The 17,266-nt window shown below is 44.5% G+C and overlaps 1 protein-coding gene across 5 annotated transcripts in view; it reads right to left on the reverse strand.

The window, feature by feature from the left end:
- Positions 1-17,266, reverse strand: part of ACOT9 (acyl-CoA thioesterase 9) — a 39,817-nt gene that overhangs the window by 11,319 nt on the left and 11,232 nt on the right. For 4 of the 5 annotated variants that reach the window (XM_054676929.2, XM_054676931.2, XM_054676928.2 and 1 more), the window contains 4 exons: positions 15,890-16,060; positions 15,601-15,638; positions 7,732-7,815; positions 6,937-7,040 (listed from right to left, as the gene is read on the reverse strand). In XM_054676929.2, coding sequence (XP_054532904.1) covers positions 6,937-7,040; positions 7,732-7,815; positions 15,601-15,638; positions 15,890-16,060 — 397 coding nt within the window. Of the gene's footprint in view, positions 1-6,936; positions 7,041-7,731; positions 7,816-15,600; positions 15,639-15,889; positions 16,061-16,755; positions 16,844-17,266 lie in introns of all 5 variants that reach the window. The other variant, XM_063803894.1, reaches the window with a different exon arrangement.

A 17,266-nucleotide genomic window follows, 5' to 3' on the forward strand; every position in this document is an offset into this window, starting at 1 on the left:
TGACAGAAGTTATTTATAACCTGAGAGTATATTGGGTTCCCTCCTCAATAAATGATACAAGCCTCATCACTACTGCCCTCCCCCTCAATTGCAGGAACAGTCTCACCAATCTCATTATGCCTCTGCCCTATTCAAACCTTTCAATAGTTCCTCCTTTCTTCCACCAGCACCTGGGCTAATCCTGTTAGCGTGGCATGTAAAGCCCTCCACAACAGAGCCCACGATTGCTCCCCAGTTGTTCACCAAATACTGTGCTCATACCTGCACCTTTTTCTCTAGCCATAGCTAACTAACAACTGAGAGGTCCTGGGATAGAACAGACTGTTGACTGCCTCCCGTCTATATCTTTACCTGATGCCTTCCTCAGCAGCCTCATTCTTCACGACATTCCTCCCCTCCCCCATCCCTATTCCCCAGACCAAGTTTATCTTTGCCTCCTTCATTCAGCCCCCTTAATAGAAACAGTCCTCTCTTGACAGTGGTTCTCAATGTAAGAGAAGTAGATGTCACTCTAATAGGCGGGCATTTGAAAAATACAGAGTGGTTTTTGTTGTCACATAACTTGGGGGGCATTACTATGGAGGGGGGTAACCAAGGAGCTAAATCCCTCACAATGCAGGGGATAGACCTGCAGAACAATGAATGCTCCCACCAGAAATGCCAACAGTGTCCCTGTTGAAAAATACTGCATAACGATATACTATATCATAACCATTTGTTTATGTGACTGTCTCCCTACTGCACCGTGAGCTCCTGTAGGACAAAGACCATTTTCCCCCAGTTATATCCCTAGTATTTAGCACAAAGACCGGCAAATAGCAGATACCTGATCAATATTTGCCAATGAATGAAGGAGGCAGGTTCTAGGCACTACTAGAATGTCAACTCCAAGAGAATGGAACTTTATCTGTTTTGCTCACTGCTGTATGCCTAGCACAGGACAGGCACTCAATAAATGATTGCTAAATGAATGTTAAATGAATGGATGTCAGGAAGTGAGCTAGATGACTCAAACCCAGGTCCTATCGTTGAGGAGTAGAGTCCGCAGTGGAAGAGAAAAGACATATTCATGCACAGCTCTGTAGGAGACTAGTAGGTGCCAGGAGAGCAAGTCAAAGAGACGGTATTGAGGGAGGAGGCCTGAGGAACAGGTGTTACATGCTGGGAGAATAAGGAAAGGATTGAGCATGAAGTTATCCTGGAGCACAGGGAGAAAGAATGTGGATACAGAGCCAGAGCACGAGAATTTCAGGCAAAAGAAAAAGCATCAGCAATTATACTCATTCACTCACTCCCAGTTGAATATCCCTTATCCAAAATGCTTGGGACCAGAAGTGTTCTGTATTCCAGACTATTTTGGATTTTCGATTTTTGGATTTGGAATGTTTGCATTCAATACTTACAGGTTGAACATTCCAAACCCAATGAGCATTTCCTTTGGGCATCATGTCAGTGCTCAAAGTCAGATTTTGGAGCATTTCAGATTTCAGAGTTGCAATGCTCAACCTATGTAAGTTATGGTTTACTATCACGAATACCCACTAGTGCCAAGCACTAGAACGCAAACATGAATAACTCCCTATTCTTACGATGCTTGAAGGCCAGTGGTGAGCATTAAGAAGGTATATAAATGACAAGTCAAAGGGAATATAGTTGGAAAGGTAGGCTGGGGCTAGTTTATGAAGCCCCTTGGGCCCTAATTAATCAAAGGAGTTTTGTTTTTTGTTTGAGATGGGGTCTCACTCTGTCACCCAGGTTGGAATACAGTGGTGCAATCTCGGCTCACTGCAACCTCCACCCCCCTGCCTCAAGCGATCCTCCCACCTCAGCCTCCCGAGTGGCTGGGATCACAGGCGCACGCCACCACACCGGCTAATTTTTTGTACTTTTTTTTTTGAGACCGAGTCTCACTCTGTCGCCGAGGCTGGGGTGCAGTGGCGCTATCTCGGCTCACTGAAAACTCCGCCTCCCAGGTTCAAGCGATTCTTCTGCCTCAGCCTCCGCAGTAGCTGGGACTACGGGCACGTGGCACCACCCCCAGCTAATTTTTGTATTTTTAGTAGAGATGGGATATTTCACCATATTGGCCAGGCTGGTCTCAAACTCCTGAACTCATGATTCGCCTGCCTCGGCCTCCCAAAGTGTTGGGATTACAGACATGGCCACCACGCCCAGCCAGTTTTTTGTACTTTTTGTAGAGACAGGGTTTCACCATGTTGCTCAGGCCGGTCTTGAACTCCTGAGCTCAGGAGATCCACCTGCCTCGGCCTCCCAAAGTCCTGAGATTGGAGCCGTGAGCCACTGCACCTGGGCTAGTCAAAGGAGTTTAGACTTTAATCCACAGATAATGAATGGTCACTGAAGGTTTCTGAGAAGGGAAGTGACCTGATTCAAGATCAGCTTTGGAAGACTTATGTGGTAAAAATGCATAAAATTAAAAGAGAGAGGTCAGGCTAGAGAAAGTCAGGTTAATTAAAAGACGGTTAAGGCACTCACACAAGAGGCAGTGAGGACTTGAATAAAACACAGGGCCAAAAGGATATGGGGAGAAAGAATTCTGGTGAGTTGCTGTGGGTGATGAATTTGCAAGACCTGGCAAAAGGCTGCATGGGAAAGGGAAAAAGTAAAGCTGTCACAAAGCTTTGGAGCTGGAGGAAGCAGGAGGCTGGCAAAGGGAAGACGAGGAGGATGAGAATTGGGGTCAATCAGTTTGGAACGTACTGTTTATTGGAACTTGAGGTAGCAACAGCACGTCTAGGTGGAGAAATATAAGGAGCACTCAGGAAAGTGGGTATGAAGGTCAAGCCCAAAATAGAAATTTGAGGCCACCTCAACAGTATTTATAATAAATTAATATTATTGCCAGGCTGGGGGCGGCGGCCCACGCCTATAATCCCAGCACTTTGAGAGGCCGAGGCAGGCGGATCACTTGAGGTGAGGAGTTCGAGACCAGCCTGGCCAAGATGGTGAAACCCCGTCTGTATAAAAAATACAAAAACTAGCCACGCATGGTGGTGTGCACTTGTAATCTCAGCTACTAGGGAGGCTGAGACAGGAGAATTGCTTGAACCCAGGAGGCAGAGGCTGCAGTGAGCCGAGATCATGCCACTGCACTCCAGCCTGGGTGACAGAACAAGACCCTGTCTCAAAAAAAAAAAAAAATTTCCAACAGTGGTTACTGTGTGATAGGCACTGTACCAAAGTGCTTCACATGAATGGGTTTTTTTCAAATTTCCCTTACCACAACCATATAACATGGTACTCTGTTACTATTTTCATGTTACATTTGAGAACAAAGAGGCTCAGACAAGTGGTTTATCCATAGCCACATGACTAGGAAGTAGCAGTGCTGGGATTAGAACCTAAATCTATGCAAACCAGAGGCAGAGTGCTTATCCCCACACCACTTCTCTGGAATAAAAAGGATCACTCGAGTCATGAGTTATTAGTCAAATAGCCAGTGAAGAATGCAAATTTAAAACAAAAGTGTTTACTTGTCTGACACTGAGTTCCACTGGTTCTCTCTCAATAATTCCTGTATCTCTTTTTCAACCTATTTGTCCAAGAGGCAAATTGTCAAGATTCCCTAAAAGGCAGGTCCTGTGCCAGGAATCTGCTGTGCATGGCACTGAGCAGACTAGGAATTAACCAAGAATATTTTTTAAAAGACTGTAGGCAGAACAGGCCGGGCACGGTGGCTCACGCCTGTAATCCCAGCACTTTGGGAGGCCAAGGCAGGCGGATCATGAGGTCAGGAGATCGAGATCATCCTGGCTAACACGGTGAAACCCCGTCTGTACTAAAAATACAAAAAAATTAGCCGGGCATGGTGGTAGGCACCTGTAGTCCCAGCTACTTGGGAGGCTGAGGCAGGAGAATGGCATGAACCCAGGAGACGGAGCTTGCAGTGAGCCGAGATCGCACCACTGCACTCCAGCCTGGGTGACAGAGCAAGACTCCGTCTCAAAAAAAAAAAAAAAAAAAAAGACTGTAGGCAGATCATAGCAGCAACCCAGCAATGTTTTGTTTTTAAAACAGTATTACTGGCTGGGCACGGTGGCTCACGCCTGTAATCCCAGCACTTTGGGAGGCGAGGGCGGGTGGATGGCTTGAGTCCAAGAGTTCAAGACCAGCCTGGGCAACATGGTAAAACCCCATCTCTACTAAAAATACAAAAATTAGCCAGGCATGGTGACACACATCTGTAGTCCCAGCTACTTGGAAGGCTGAGGCATGAGAATCACTTGAACCCGAGGGGCACAGGTTGCAGAAAGCTGAGATCGCGCCACTACACTCCAGCCTGGGAGACAGAGTGACACTGTCTCAAACAAACAAAATAAAACAATATTACTGTCAGTTACATGAAACATGGGAATTGAAAGATTCAATCACTTGCATATAGTACTGAATAAAAAAAATACTTATTTTGACAAATAACTACTACAGAGCTAGCTTCAGGCTTTTTCTGAAAGTGTGAAAGTTTATTTCACCAAAAGGTGAAATGCTTCATCATTCCATAGCAGGAAAAAATGCATCTGAATAATAGGTCTACTGCAGTGGCCCCCAACCTTTTTTGCACCAGGGACCAGTTTTGTGGAATACAATTTTTCCACGGAATGGGGTGGGGTGGGAGGGGATGGTTTTGGGATGAAACCGCTCCGCCTCAGATCATCGGGCACTAGATTCTCCTAAGGAGTGTGCAACCTAGATCCCTCACGTGCGCAGCTCACGATAGGGTTCGTGCTCCTATGAGAATCTAATGCCACTGCTGATCTGACAGGAGGCGGAGCTCAGGTGGTAATTCTCACTTGCCCACAGCTCACCTCCTGCTATGTAGCCCATGGCCCGGGGGTTGGGGACCCCTGGTCTACTGAATACCCTGGCATAAATGAATAAGTCATTTTTTTTTTTTTTTGAGACGGAGTCTCGCTCTGTCGCCCAGGCTGGAGAGCAGTGGTGCGATCTCGGCTCACTGCAAGCTCCGCCTCCTGGGTTCACGCCATTCTCCTGCCTCAGCCTCCCATAGCTGGGATTACAGGCACCCGCCACCATGCCCAGCTAATTTTTTTATTTTTAGTAGAGACAGGGTTTCACCGTGTTAGCCAGGATGGTCTCGATCTCCTGACCTGGTGATCCACCCACCTTGGCCTCCCAAAGTGCTGGGATTACAGGCGTGAGCCACCGCGCCCAGCCAGTCATTCTTAAATAAGTTTTCCACAATGAAATCTTGGACATACACTGAAACATTTTATTTCTGTGTTGTTATCCTCTTTGAGGTACTTTTTCTTGTCAAATTTCTTCAATTGTTTGTAATAGCTATTCTGAGTTTTACTCATCAGATGAGCTGTTCCTAACTACTGTAATAGCTCAAATGACTGTTAAGGGCCCAACTGTGTCCCCCAAAAAGACATGTGGAAATCCTAACCCCCATAACTGTGAACGTGACTGTATTTGGAAATAGAGTCGTTGCAGACATAATTAGTTAAGATGAGGTCATGCCGGAGTAGCGTGGGCCCTTAATCCAGTATGATTAGCAGCATCCTGACAAGAGACACCAGAGAGACAGAGACACATGAGAGAACACCATGTGATGACGGAGGCAGAGACTGAATGAAGTGCTACAGCTGGAAGCCAAGGAACGCTAGGAATTGCCAGCAAACCACCAGAAGCAAGAAACAGACAAGGAAGGCTTCTCTCTTACAGGTTTTAGAGGGAACATGCCTCTGCTGACACCTTGATTTTGGATTCGTAGCCTCCAAACTGTGAGTCAATAAATTTTCTGTTTTTATGCCACCAGTTTATGGTACTTTGTGGTACCGCTGCCCCTTGGAATCCACGCAGGATTGGTTCCAGAACTCCCTACCACCACCCGCCAATACCAAAATCCACAGATGCTCAACTCCCCTATATAAAATGGTGTCATATTTACATAAAACCTATGCACCTCCTCCTGTGTACTTTAAATTATCTCTGGATTACTTATAATACCTAATACAATATAAATGCCATATAAATAGCTGTTTTAAGGCCAGCCATGCCTGTAATCCCAGCATTTGGGGAGGCTAAGGTGGGAGGACCACATGAGGCCAGAAGTTCAAGACCAGCCTGGGCAACATGGTGAAACTCCATATCCATTTCTCTATTTTTATTTATTTATTTATTTTTGAGACGAGTCTCACTCTGTTGCCCAGGCTGGAGTGCAGTGGCGCAATCTCGGCTCACTGCAACCTCCACCTCCTGGGTTCAAGCGGTTCCCAACCCTCAGCCTCCTAAGTAGCTGAGATTACAGGCGTGCACCACCAAGCCTGGCTAATTTTTGTATTTTTTAAATAGAGACAGGGTTTCACCATATTGGCCAGGCTGGTCTCAAACTCCTGGCCTCAAGTGATCTGCCCACCTCAGCCTCCCAACGTGGTGGGATTACAGGCGTGAGCCACTGCACCCAGCCCCATCTCTATTTTTTTAAAAAAATGGTTGTTATACTGTATTGTGTTTTATTTATATTATTTTTCACTGTTTTTTTCCAAACATTTTCAATCCATGGTTGGTTGAATCTGTGGATGTGAAATCTACAGACACAGAGGGCCAACTGTACAGCAGTCCTGGGAAATGAATACAGTAATCAATTCCATTCACTCCTACCATAACACAGACTTCTGTGAAATTCTCCTAGGCAGAACCAGAAACAAACACCTTAACATGGACTTGTATATGATTAGAAATAAATATTAAATATAAACACCAAATAGTACGTCAGGCTTTGTCCACAAGGAGGATATTAATAACCCACCATCCGTATGACATGAGCTTTCAACTGTTTTTCTAGAAGCAGTGAGCAACATACCTGTCTACAGATACATAGGTAAATAAGCTTTTCTTGCATGGAGACTAGCTGGTTTTACTTAAACAGTGGACAATCTTCAGGCGCATATTTACCTGGAACATTTGCATCTTCACTTCCATGGATGTCTTCCCGACCCAGCTAACATGGCCACTGAACTTAATGTCCTGTTCTGGGCTCAAGCTCTTCTTACACATATCTGCAAAACAGAAGTCAATCAGGGTCCAAATCATACCCAAAATTTTCTGTTCTGTAAATATGAACAATTAGAAATTATGGCAAATTCCACTACATTTCTTTTTTGTCTTCAAAACTAAAATAACTTTTTTGACATGCAGAAGAAATCTACATGTGTTTTTGAAAAATGTAGAAAAAGCAAAGAATATAAAAAATAAAACTGGAATCATGCAAAACCCACCTAATTATAATAAATATCTTGGTATACAGCATTCTAGACATTTTCATATGCATATATACATTAAAATTCCCCATAAAGGGCTAGGCACGGTGGCTCATGCCTATAATCCCAGTACTTTGGGAGGCCGAGGCAGGTGGATCACCTGAGGTCAGGAGTTTGAGACCAGCCTGGCCGACATGGTGTAATCCCATCTCTACTAAAAATACAAAAATTAGCTGGGCGTGGTGGCACATGCCTGTAATCTCAGCTACTCGGGAGGCTGAGGCAGGAGAATTGCTTGAACCTGGGAGGCAAAGGTTGCAGTGAGCCAAAATCGTGCCATTGCACTCCAGCCTGGGTGACAAGAGCAAAACTCCATCTCAAAAAAAAAAAAAAAAAAAATTCCCATAAAAGGAGAGTACTTCCTGTAATCTCAATAATATCTTGAAATTACTAAGAATTCTAAGTATGCATGGAAAATGAAATCACTTACCAATCTTATCCACCAGGGCTGTAACTATCGATAAAGGAGACATCTTGGCTGAGTGGATTTTGTTGTGCATGTAACAAATAAGAACTGCAGGGAAACAGGATTGTACCAAATTTTAAAAAGGCAGAATTATTTCCCAACATTTAAAATTGACTCCCTGAAATCCATGAAAAGCCTTGTCTCGTTTTGAAGACCCAGCCCCTAATATTCCATTGATCATCTTATCCTAGGATCAAACACTTTTATAAATTGAAGGATTTGGGAGATCCTCCAATCTGACTGCCCCCTCAATTTTAAGATTTGGTGAAGAAATCAAAGCCCGAAGCAAGCCCAGACCCACCAGACAGCTTGTTACCACTCCACAGAGACTCAGTGCCCAAATCAGAGTAAGAACTCAGCACATGAGTCTGACAGTATCAAACATCTTCAGGAAAGAGAAACAAATCACAAGGACTTGGCTACCTGTTTTCCTCCTGGCTTTGTCCTAATTAATCATGAAACAATTATTTCACTCAGTTATCCCTCCTTCCCCATAACACCCTTGACTCCTATACCACCCTGTGGTTATCTGTATACTTTCCATATTTTAACAAGCATTTATATGTGCCATGCACGGTTCATGCACCTTACAGATATCAACTCATTTAAAGTTGTATAATTATACATTGGGCCAGGCGCGGCGGCTCAGCCTGTAATCCCAGCACTTTGGGAGGCCGAGGCAGGCGGATCACGAGGTCGAGAGATCGAGACCATCCTGGCTGACATGGTGAAACCCCGTCTCTACTAAAAATACAAAAATTAGCCGGGTGTGGTGGCGTCCCAGTTACTCAGGAGGCTGAGGCAGGAGAATCAATTGAACCCAGGAGGCAGAGGTTGCAGTGAGCCGAGATCGTACCACTGCACTCCAGCCTGGCAACAGAGCAAGACTGTCTCAAAAAAAAAAAAAAAAAAAAAGTTGTATGATTATATGTTGATTGGCTCCCTGCTTCCCCCATGATCCATTCAAATTTGTATCACAAACTCTCAGACAAGATATGTGGCTCAATAAATACTTGTTGAGTAAGTGTAAATCCTTCCATCTATGCGCCTGCTAAAGGACGCACTGGGGGAATGATAGGCTAAAGGCAATAAACTCCATTTAAAAGTCTTTGTCCAGCAAAGAAATCAGATGGCTCCAACCTATGGCAACAGGAGTAGAAATGAAAAGACTATGAGTTAAGAAGAAGGTAAATCTGAGAAGACTTGAATAAATTCAGTTTTCTAGCTTGGATAGGTAAGCATGGTGTACTAGTCACTGAAAAAGAGAAGAGAGACTGGGCACAGTGGCTCACGCCTGTAATCCCAACACTTTTAGAGGCCAAGGCAGGAAGATCACTTGAGCCTAGGAGTTCAAGACCAGCCCAGGCAACACAGCAGAGACTCCATCTCTACCAAAAACACAAAAGTTAGCCAGGTGTGGTGGCACATGCCTGTAGTCCCAGCTACTCGGGAGATAGGTAGGAGGATTGCTTGAGCCCAGGAGGTCAAGACTGTAGTTAGCCATGATCATGCCGCTACACTCCAGCCTGAACAACAGAGTAAGACTCTGTCTCAAAATAAAAAGAGAATATAGGAAGAAAAGAATGGGCCATTTTCAATGTGTTGAATTTGAAGAGCCTATGGCACATCCAAATGAAGGTATTGGGGAGGGCACAGTTGTTCACACCTGTAATCCTAGGGCTTTGCAAGGCCATAGTAGGAGGATCACGTGAGCCCAGAGCTTGAGACTAGCCTGGGCAACAGAGTGAGACCCCTGTCTCTACAAAAAACTTTAAAAATTAGGCCAGGCATGGTGGATCAAGCCTGTAATCCCAGCACTTTGGAAGACAGAGGCAGATGGATCACTTGTGCCCAGGAGTTCCAGACCAGCCCAGGCAACATGGTGAGATCCCGTCTCTACAGTAAAATACAAAAATTAGCCAGGCATGGTGGCGTGTGCCTGTGGTCCCAGCTACTTGAGAGGCTAAGATGGGAGGATGCTTGAGCCCGAGATGTCGAGGATACAGTGAGTGGTGATCGCACCACTGGACTCCACCCTGGGTGACAGAGCAAGACCCTATTCCAAAAAAACAAAACAAATTAGCCAGGCATGGTGCAGTGTGCCTATAGTCCCAGCTACTCAGGAGGCTGAGGCAGAAGGAACACTTGAGCCTGCAAGTTTAAGGCTGCAGTAGGCTATGATTTTACCACTGCACTACAGCCCGGGCAACAGAGTGAGACTGTCTCTAAAAAAGAAAAATAAATCTAGTAGCTAAGAGGAAAAATTGATTGAAACTCAGAAAAGCAGGCCAGAAAATGTAGCGTTGTAAGTATTCAGCATACTGATAGCAACTGAAACACTGGGAGTAGATGAGTTTATAGAGAATCTGCAATGTCAACCCAAAAAAGGGCAGAAGGGAAGGGTAGAGAAGAGACGGAGGAAAACGTAATATAAATGTAGTTTTTACCACTGATCGGTACACTTAAAAATGATAAAGATGAGCCAGGCGCGGTGGCTCACACCTGTAATCCCAGCACTTTGGGAGGCCGAGGTGGGGGGATCACCTGAAGTCACGAGTTTGAGACCAGCCTGACCAACATGGCAAAACCCCATCTCTACTAAAGATACAAAAATTAGCTGGGCATTGTGGTAGATGCCTGTAATCCCAGCTACGTCGAAAGCTGAGGCAGGAGAACTGCTTGAACTCGAGAGGCAGAGGTTACAGTGAGCCGAGATGGTGCCACTGCACTCCAGTCTAGGTGACAGAGTGAGACTCTGTCTCAAAAAAAAAAAAAAAAAAAGATAAAGATGGTAAATTTTATATTTTAACCTCAACTAAAAAAATAGGGCTGGGCGCAGTGGCTCACAGCTGTAATCCCAACACTTTGGGAGGCCAAGGTGGGGGGATCCCTTGAGTCCAGCAGTTTGGGACCAGCCTGGGCAACATGGCAGACCGTGTCTCTACTAAAAATCAAAAAAATTAGCTGGGCATGGTGGTGTGCACCCGTAGTCCCAGCTACTCAGGAGGCTAAGGCAGGAGGACTGCTTGAGCCAGGAGGTCGAGGCTACAGTGAGCTGTGATCACGCCACTGCACTCCAGCCTGGGTGACAGAGTGAGACCCTGTCTCAAAAACTAAATAAATAATTTTAAAAGATTTAACAATTTTCATTGTTAAATTTTAAAATGCCTTAAAATTTAATTAATATGAACAAATTATAAAATTCAAAAGGCCGGGCGCAGTGGCTCACGTCTGTAATCCCAGCACTTTGGGAGGCCAAGGCGAGTGGATCACCTGAGGTCAGAAGTTCGAGACCAGCCCGACCAACACGGTGAAACCCCGTCTCTACTAAAGATACAAAAAATTAGCCGGGCGTGGTGGTGTGTGCCTGTTATCCCAGCTATGTGGGAGGCTGAGGCAGGAGAATCCCTTGAACCCGGGAGATGGAGGATGCAGTGAGCTGAGATAGCGCCACTGCACTCCAGCCTGGGCAACAAGAGCGAAACTACAGCTCAAAAAAAAATAAATAAACAAAATAAAATAAAATAAATTCAAAAAATAATCAGTTTTTGAAAGGGCAGAAGACAAAACCCCGGGGATAACCTACATTTAAGGGATCAACAGAAAAAGAGGAACCTACAAAGGGGACTACAAAAGAGCAGCCAGAGAAGCAGAAGGAAATGTCACCAAAGCCCAAGGATGGGCTGGACGATATAAGAAGCCACAGAGGGGTCAGGTCAGCCCTGAAAAGTATCCATTCAACTGTGCAGTAAAGGGGCCAATGGCGAGCTTGGCAAGAGCAGATTCAATGGCGTGGAGGAGCAGAAGCCGGAACACAGCCGACCGGGAAATATTTAATTAACAGGAAGTTAGCATAAAGAGGCAATGAGAGCAGGTGATTTTCTAGGTTCTTTTCAGAAAGTGAGCTACGAAGTAAGGAAGAAAGTGTGAGGTGTTATAAGGAAAGAGGATTTTTTACTTCTCTTTTTTTTTTTTTTTTTGACTCAGAGCCTCACTCTGTCACCCAGGCTGGAATGCAGTGGTGCGATCTCAGCTCACTGCAGCCTCCACCTCCCGGGTTCAAGCCATTCTCCTGCCTCAACCTCCTGAGTAGTTGGGACTACAGGCACATGCCACTACACCCGGCTAATTTTTGTGTTTTTGAGACAGAGTCTCGCTCTGTTGTCCAGGCTGGAGTCTATCTCAGCTCACTGCAACCTCTGCCTCCCAGGCTCAAGAGATTCTCGTGCCTCAGCCTCCCGAGTAGCTGGGATTACAGGCACGCACCACCACGCCCGGCTACTTTTTGTAGTTTTAGTAGAGACGGGGTTTCACCATATTGCCCAGGCTGGTCTCGAACTCCTGGCCTCAAGTGATCCACCCACCTCCGCCTCCCAAACTACTAGGATTACAGGCGTAAGCCACCCTGCCCGGCCTATTTTTCATTTTAAGATGGAAGAACCTTGAATATGTTTATAACTTGAGGGAAAAGTGAAGTTGAGAAAAGGCTCAGGAAATGAGGGAGAAAGCCAAGTGATAAGGCAGTTCCTTGAAGAAATAGAAGGAATAGAATCAAGTGAACAGGTTAAAGGGACTGGCCATCAACAGAAGTTAATGAGCAAGAAAGAGGGTAGTGGCAGGGGAGTTTGTATATATAAGGACACCTAAGCAAACCAAAGTCAATCAGGCTGTAGTGCAGTGGTGTCACCACAGCTCACTGCAGCCTCGACTTCCTGGGCTGAAGCAATCCTCCCACCTCAGTCTTCTGAGTAGCTGGAACTACTAGTGCATGCCACCATGCCCAGCTAATTTTTTGGGTTTTGTAGAGATGGGGACTCACTATGTTTCCCAGGCTGGTCTCAAAGTCTTGGCCTCAAGCGATCCTCCTGCCTCGATCTCCCAAAGTGCAAGGATTACAGGTGTGAGCCACTGTGCCCAGCCAAGAATTTTTAACTGGGTTTATTTAATCTAGAGAAAAGTAGTTGCTAGGTGTAAGCTTAACAACAAGCTTGTATCTATATTTTAAAAGTTAGGGCCTGGCGTGGTGGCTCACACCTGTAATCCCAGCACTTTGGGAGGCCGAGGCAGGCAGATCACCTGAGGTCAGGAGTTTGAGACCAGACTGGCCAACATGGTGAAACCCCGTCTCTACTAAAAATACAAAAATTAGCCAGATGTGATGGCGTGTGCCTGTAATCCCAGCTGTTCAGGAGGCTGAGGCAGGAGAATCGCCTGAACCCAGAGGCAGAAGATGCAGTGAGCCAAGATCGGACCACTCTACTCCAGGCCGGGCAACAAGAGTGAGACTCTGTCTCAAAAAAAAAAAAAAAAAGGCCAGGCACGGCGGCTCACACCTGTAATCAGAACTTTAGGAGGCTGAGGCAGGAAGATCCTTTGAGCCCAGGAGTTCACGAAAAACCTGGGCAACACAGGGAGACCCCATCTCTATAAAAAAATAGTTTTTTAAACAATATATTAGAACCTTTTTTCAGACCCTTTCCCAACCATTCAGCCCAAATATCATTAGGTGGGAGCAAGTAAGGTAACCTAGAGTAGGGTGCTGGCGTCCAAGCAGGGTGAGGAGCACATCCTTGCAGAGAGGCTGCAAGAGTGATGGCAGAGCATGTCACAGCTTGAGCACAATGAAGACGGTGAGCCTGCAGAGGGGGACCTGGTGTGGGGTACCAGAGCCCAGGTAAGGTGAGGGGAGCATCCATGATGCATGAGGGGTGGCAGCCATAGGAAATTGGTCACATACAGCGGAACTGATTAAATAAGTCAATATATTAAGGAGAATGGAGCCAGTTGGAGAAGGGAATTACAAATATGGAAAGGAAGGAAATGAGAATGAACCCCGTGGTGGCTGAACTGGAATTGGAGCTATCAGTGCGATCCCATGGTTTTCATACATACATCTGTACAAAGATTTAGAAATAACATATATGTACGTATATGCACATATATTTCCCAGCTCCTCCACTAAGAGGGTATGGGAGCAGTGATACCCAGGAATAATGACCACTCCCAACGCACATATCTCCATTTCAAAATATCATCCTCCACTCCAAAATATCATTCTCCATTTCAAAAAAGGGCTCCTTGGAGATGCGGGTGATTCTAGGACTGGGGCAGGGAAAAGCATAAGATGAGTCTAGAATATTTTATTGTGCCAGAAAGTGAGAAAATGCTCAAAGAATAATGGGGACACATCAAAGAAAACCACACAGAAGCTAGCCTGAAGGGACTGGGACACTCCTGGGACCATGTGAACATCAAATAGATGATAGTAACATATTATAGTCCATTCAGTAACATAGGAATTCCTGAGTCCATACTGATTTAAAAATAATGAATTGAAAGTCTGATGAAGGTCTCAAAGTTACCTGCCACAAAGTACCCCCACATAAGGTACTTATTAATTACAAAGGGGAAAAGAGTAACTTTACAGTGAAGAACAGTGGCAGACATCATCGTCATCCAGTAAGCAAAGCTGATATCATCAGTAATGAGACAAATCAAAACCATGTACCACTTGATAGGATACAATAAGAACAGAGCATCCCTTCTGTGACATTCCTGCCAGAGATGCATAACCCAAAGCTAATCATGAGGAAGCACCACACAGACCCAAATTGAGGGACAATACACAAAAGAACCATGTCAAAGTCACGAAAGTCAAAGAAAGATTAAGGAACTAGTCCTGACATGACAATTAAATCAACATATGATTCAGAACTGGATCCTTCTGCTATGAAGGACCACTGGCAAAAGTTGAATGGGACCTGAGGATTAGACAGTATGACACATCAGTGTTAATTTCCTGATTTTTTTATGGTTGTTTTGTAGTTATGTAGAAGAATGTCCTTGTTTGTAGGAAAGACATATTCAAATATTTGGGGGTGATGTGGCATCATGTCAGCCGCTTATTCTCACATAATTCAGGGACAAAAAAAATATTTTTTCTTTTTTTTTTTGAGACGGAGTCTCACTCTGTCGCCCAGGCTGGAGTGCAGTGGCGCGATCTCGGCTCACTGCAACCTCCACCTCCCAGGTTCAAGTGATTCTCCTGCCTCAGCCTCCTGAATAGCTGGGACTACAGGCGTATGCCACCACACCTGGCTAATTTTTTGTATTTTTAGTAGAGATGGGGTTTCACCATGTTAGCCAGGATGGTCTCGATCTCCTGACCTTGGATCTGCCTGCCTCAGCCTCCCAAAGTGCTGGGATTATAGGCGTTAGCCACCACGCCTGGCCACAGAAAAATTCTTTATACTGTATTTGCAACTTTTCTGTAAGTTTAAGACTTTCTTTTTTTAAAGTTACTAGTAAGAAAGATTATTCAGACTATACCTCCATTAAATAGGAATCTACATTTATAAGAAAAAAATTATGACAATTCAGAAGTAGTAGATGCCATTTTTTTTTTTTTTTTTTTTTTGGAGATGGAGTTTCACTCTTGTTACCCAGGCTGTAGTGCAATGGCACGATCTCAGCTCACCGCAACCTCTGCCTCCCAGGTTCAAGTGATTCTCTTGCCTCAGCCTCCCAAGTAGCTGGGATTACGGCGCCCACCACCACAACTGGCTAATTTTGTATTTTTAGTAGAGACGGGGTTTCTCCATGTTGGTCAGGCTGGTCTCAAACTCCCAACCTCAAGTGATCCGCCCGCCTCAGCCTCCCAAAGTGCTGGGATTACAGGCATGAGCCACCACGCCCGGCCGATGTCCTTCTTTTTTTGTGCACTTTAGAATATCATCATCTGTGCAGGTTAAAGAATAAAAGAGCCCTTTCCAGTCACAGAATTCAATGTATATCTGTAGGTATCTACTAGAAAGACTAAAATAATACCAGTACCTCCCAAGCTGTCAAGATCCTCAAGAATCCTGCCAAATCTGTGAAATAAAGCAAACAGTGAATTAAATGCAAATCATGTTGGTCTCCCTTTAAAAATAAATAACACACTTCAGGGTGATGAAAATGTTCTAAAATTGATTGTGGTGATGGATGCACAACTCTCTAAATATATCAAAACCATGGAATTGTACACTTTAAACAGGCGAATTGTATGGTGTGTGAATTATATTTCAAAATTGTTATAAAACAAGGAAATAAAAACAAATACATAAAAACAGCACTGTGTTACCTTACGGTGTTTTGAACAGTCAAATATTTCTCTCGTAATTCAGGCTCACTGCCCAAAGGCAAGAGAACTTCAATATAACTGTCCTTCATTCTCCTAGGAGGCAGTCCATCCTGTGATTTAGCCAAGAAACTATGAAGTAATTTCCTTTCTTCCATTGCCTTCACATGGTCTCTGAGAAGAAAGGATGCAGGATTCATAAAACAAGAGCAGTTCTAGCCCACAATTCCAGTGGTACACAGGCCAGTAAGATACCATCAAAGGAGGAAAAAGAAGGTCTGGGCCTACTTGCACCTTCTCTTCCTTCCCTCCCTTCCCACCCGCCACTTGGTGAAATTGATCATTTCCAGTATCATTTCTCAAGCTTAAAAACATTCTTAAGGCCAGGTGCAGTGTCTCACGCCTGTAATCCCAGCATTTTGAGAGGCCAAGGCGGGTGGATCACACGAGGTCAGGGGTTCAAGACCAGCCTGGCCAACATGGCAAAACTCCGTCTCTACTAAAAATACAAAAAATTAGCCAGGCGTGGTGGTGGGCACCTGTAATCCCAGCTACTTGGTAGGCTGAGGCAGGAGAATTGCTTGAACGTGGGAGGCGGAGGTTGCAATGAGCCAAGATCACACCACTGCACTCCAGCCTGGGCAACAGAGCAAGACTGCCTCAAAAAAAAAAAAGAAAACTTAAAAGTGATATAGATATACCCAAATGAGCCATATATTCACCCTTATCAAAAAGTTTACTCAAAGACCAGAATATTTGAAATTAAATTAAAAATTTAGAGAGATGGACAAAATAGTATATATATATACATATAAATATATATGCTAAAGAATGGCTTGGCCACTCTACTTTATATTCCCATTTCTCACCTGACAGTTCTCGGATTCTTTGAGCCCCAGTTCTCTCTCTCTCTCTGCCTTCAATTTCAGGAAAGAGAGACAGAGGAGGGAAAATGGACTATATCCAAAGGAAGTATGGAAGGCAGAACAAAAGGTAAAGAAGAACAGAACATGAAAAGGAGACAGAAAGGGAAGAAAAAGAAGAGAAGATTAAGGTGAAAGAGAAAAGAAAGACAAGGGGATACGGAATGACAATGTTGATAAGAACATTAGCTAAGATGTCTTTCTAAGCTTAACTTATAAAGTATTATTTCCAGAAATGTTTACCCTACAAAAACTACAGGAGATAGAGGAATGAGTTAAATGACACCAGTAAATCCAGAATGTGGAACATTCTCAAGACAAATGTCTTGGCCTCCTTAAAGTCAAGCTCATGGGGGAAGAATAGGGGAAGGACGACTGTCCATTACTCTAGATTAGGGAAGACTAAAGAGTCATAACCACCAGATGCAACATGCAATCCTTTATTGGATCTTGATGT

Source organism: Pan troglodytes, chromosome X, assembly GCF_028858775.2.
Source record: "Pan troglodytes isolate AG18354 chromosome X, NHGRI_mPanTro3-v2.0_pri, whole genome shotgun sequence".
Lineage (NCBI taxonomy): Eukaryota > Metazoa > Chordata > Mammalia > Primates > Hominidae > Pan > Pan troglodytes.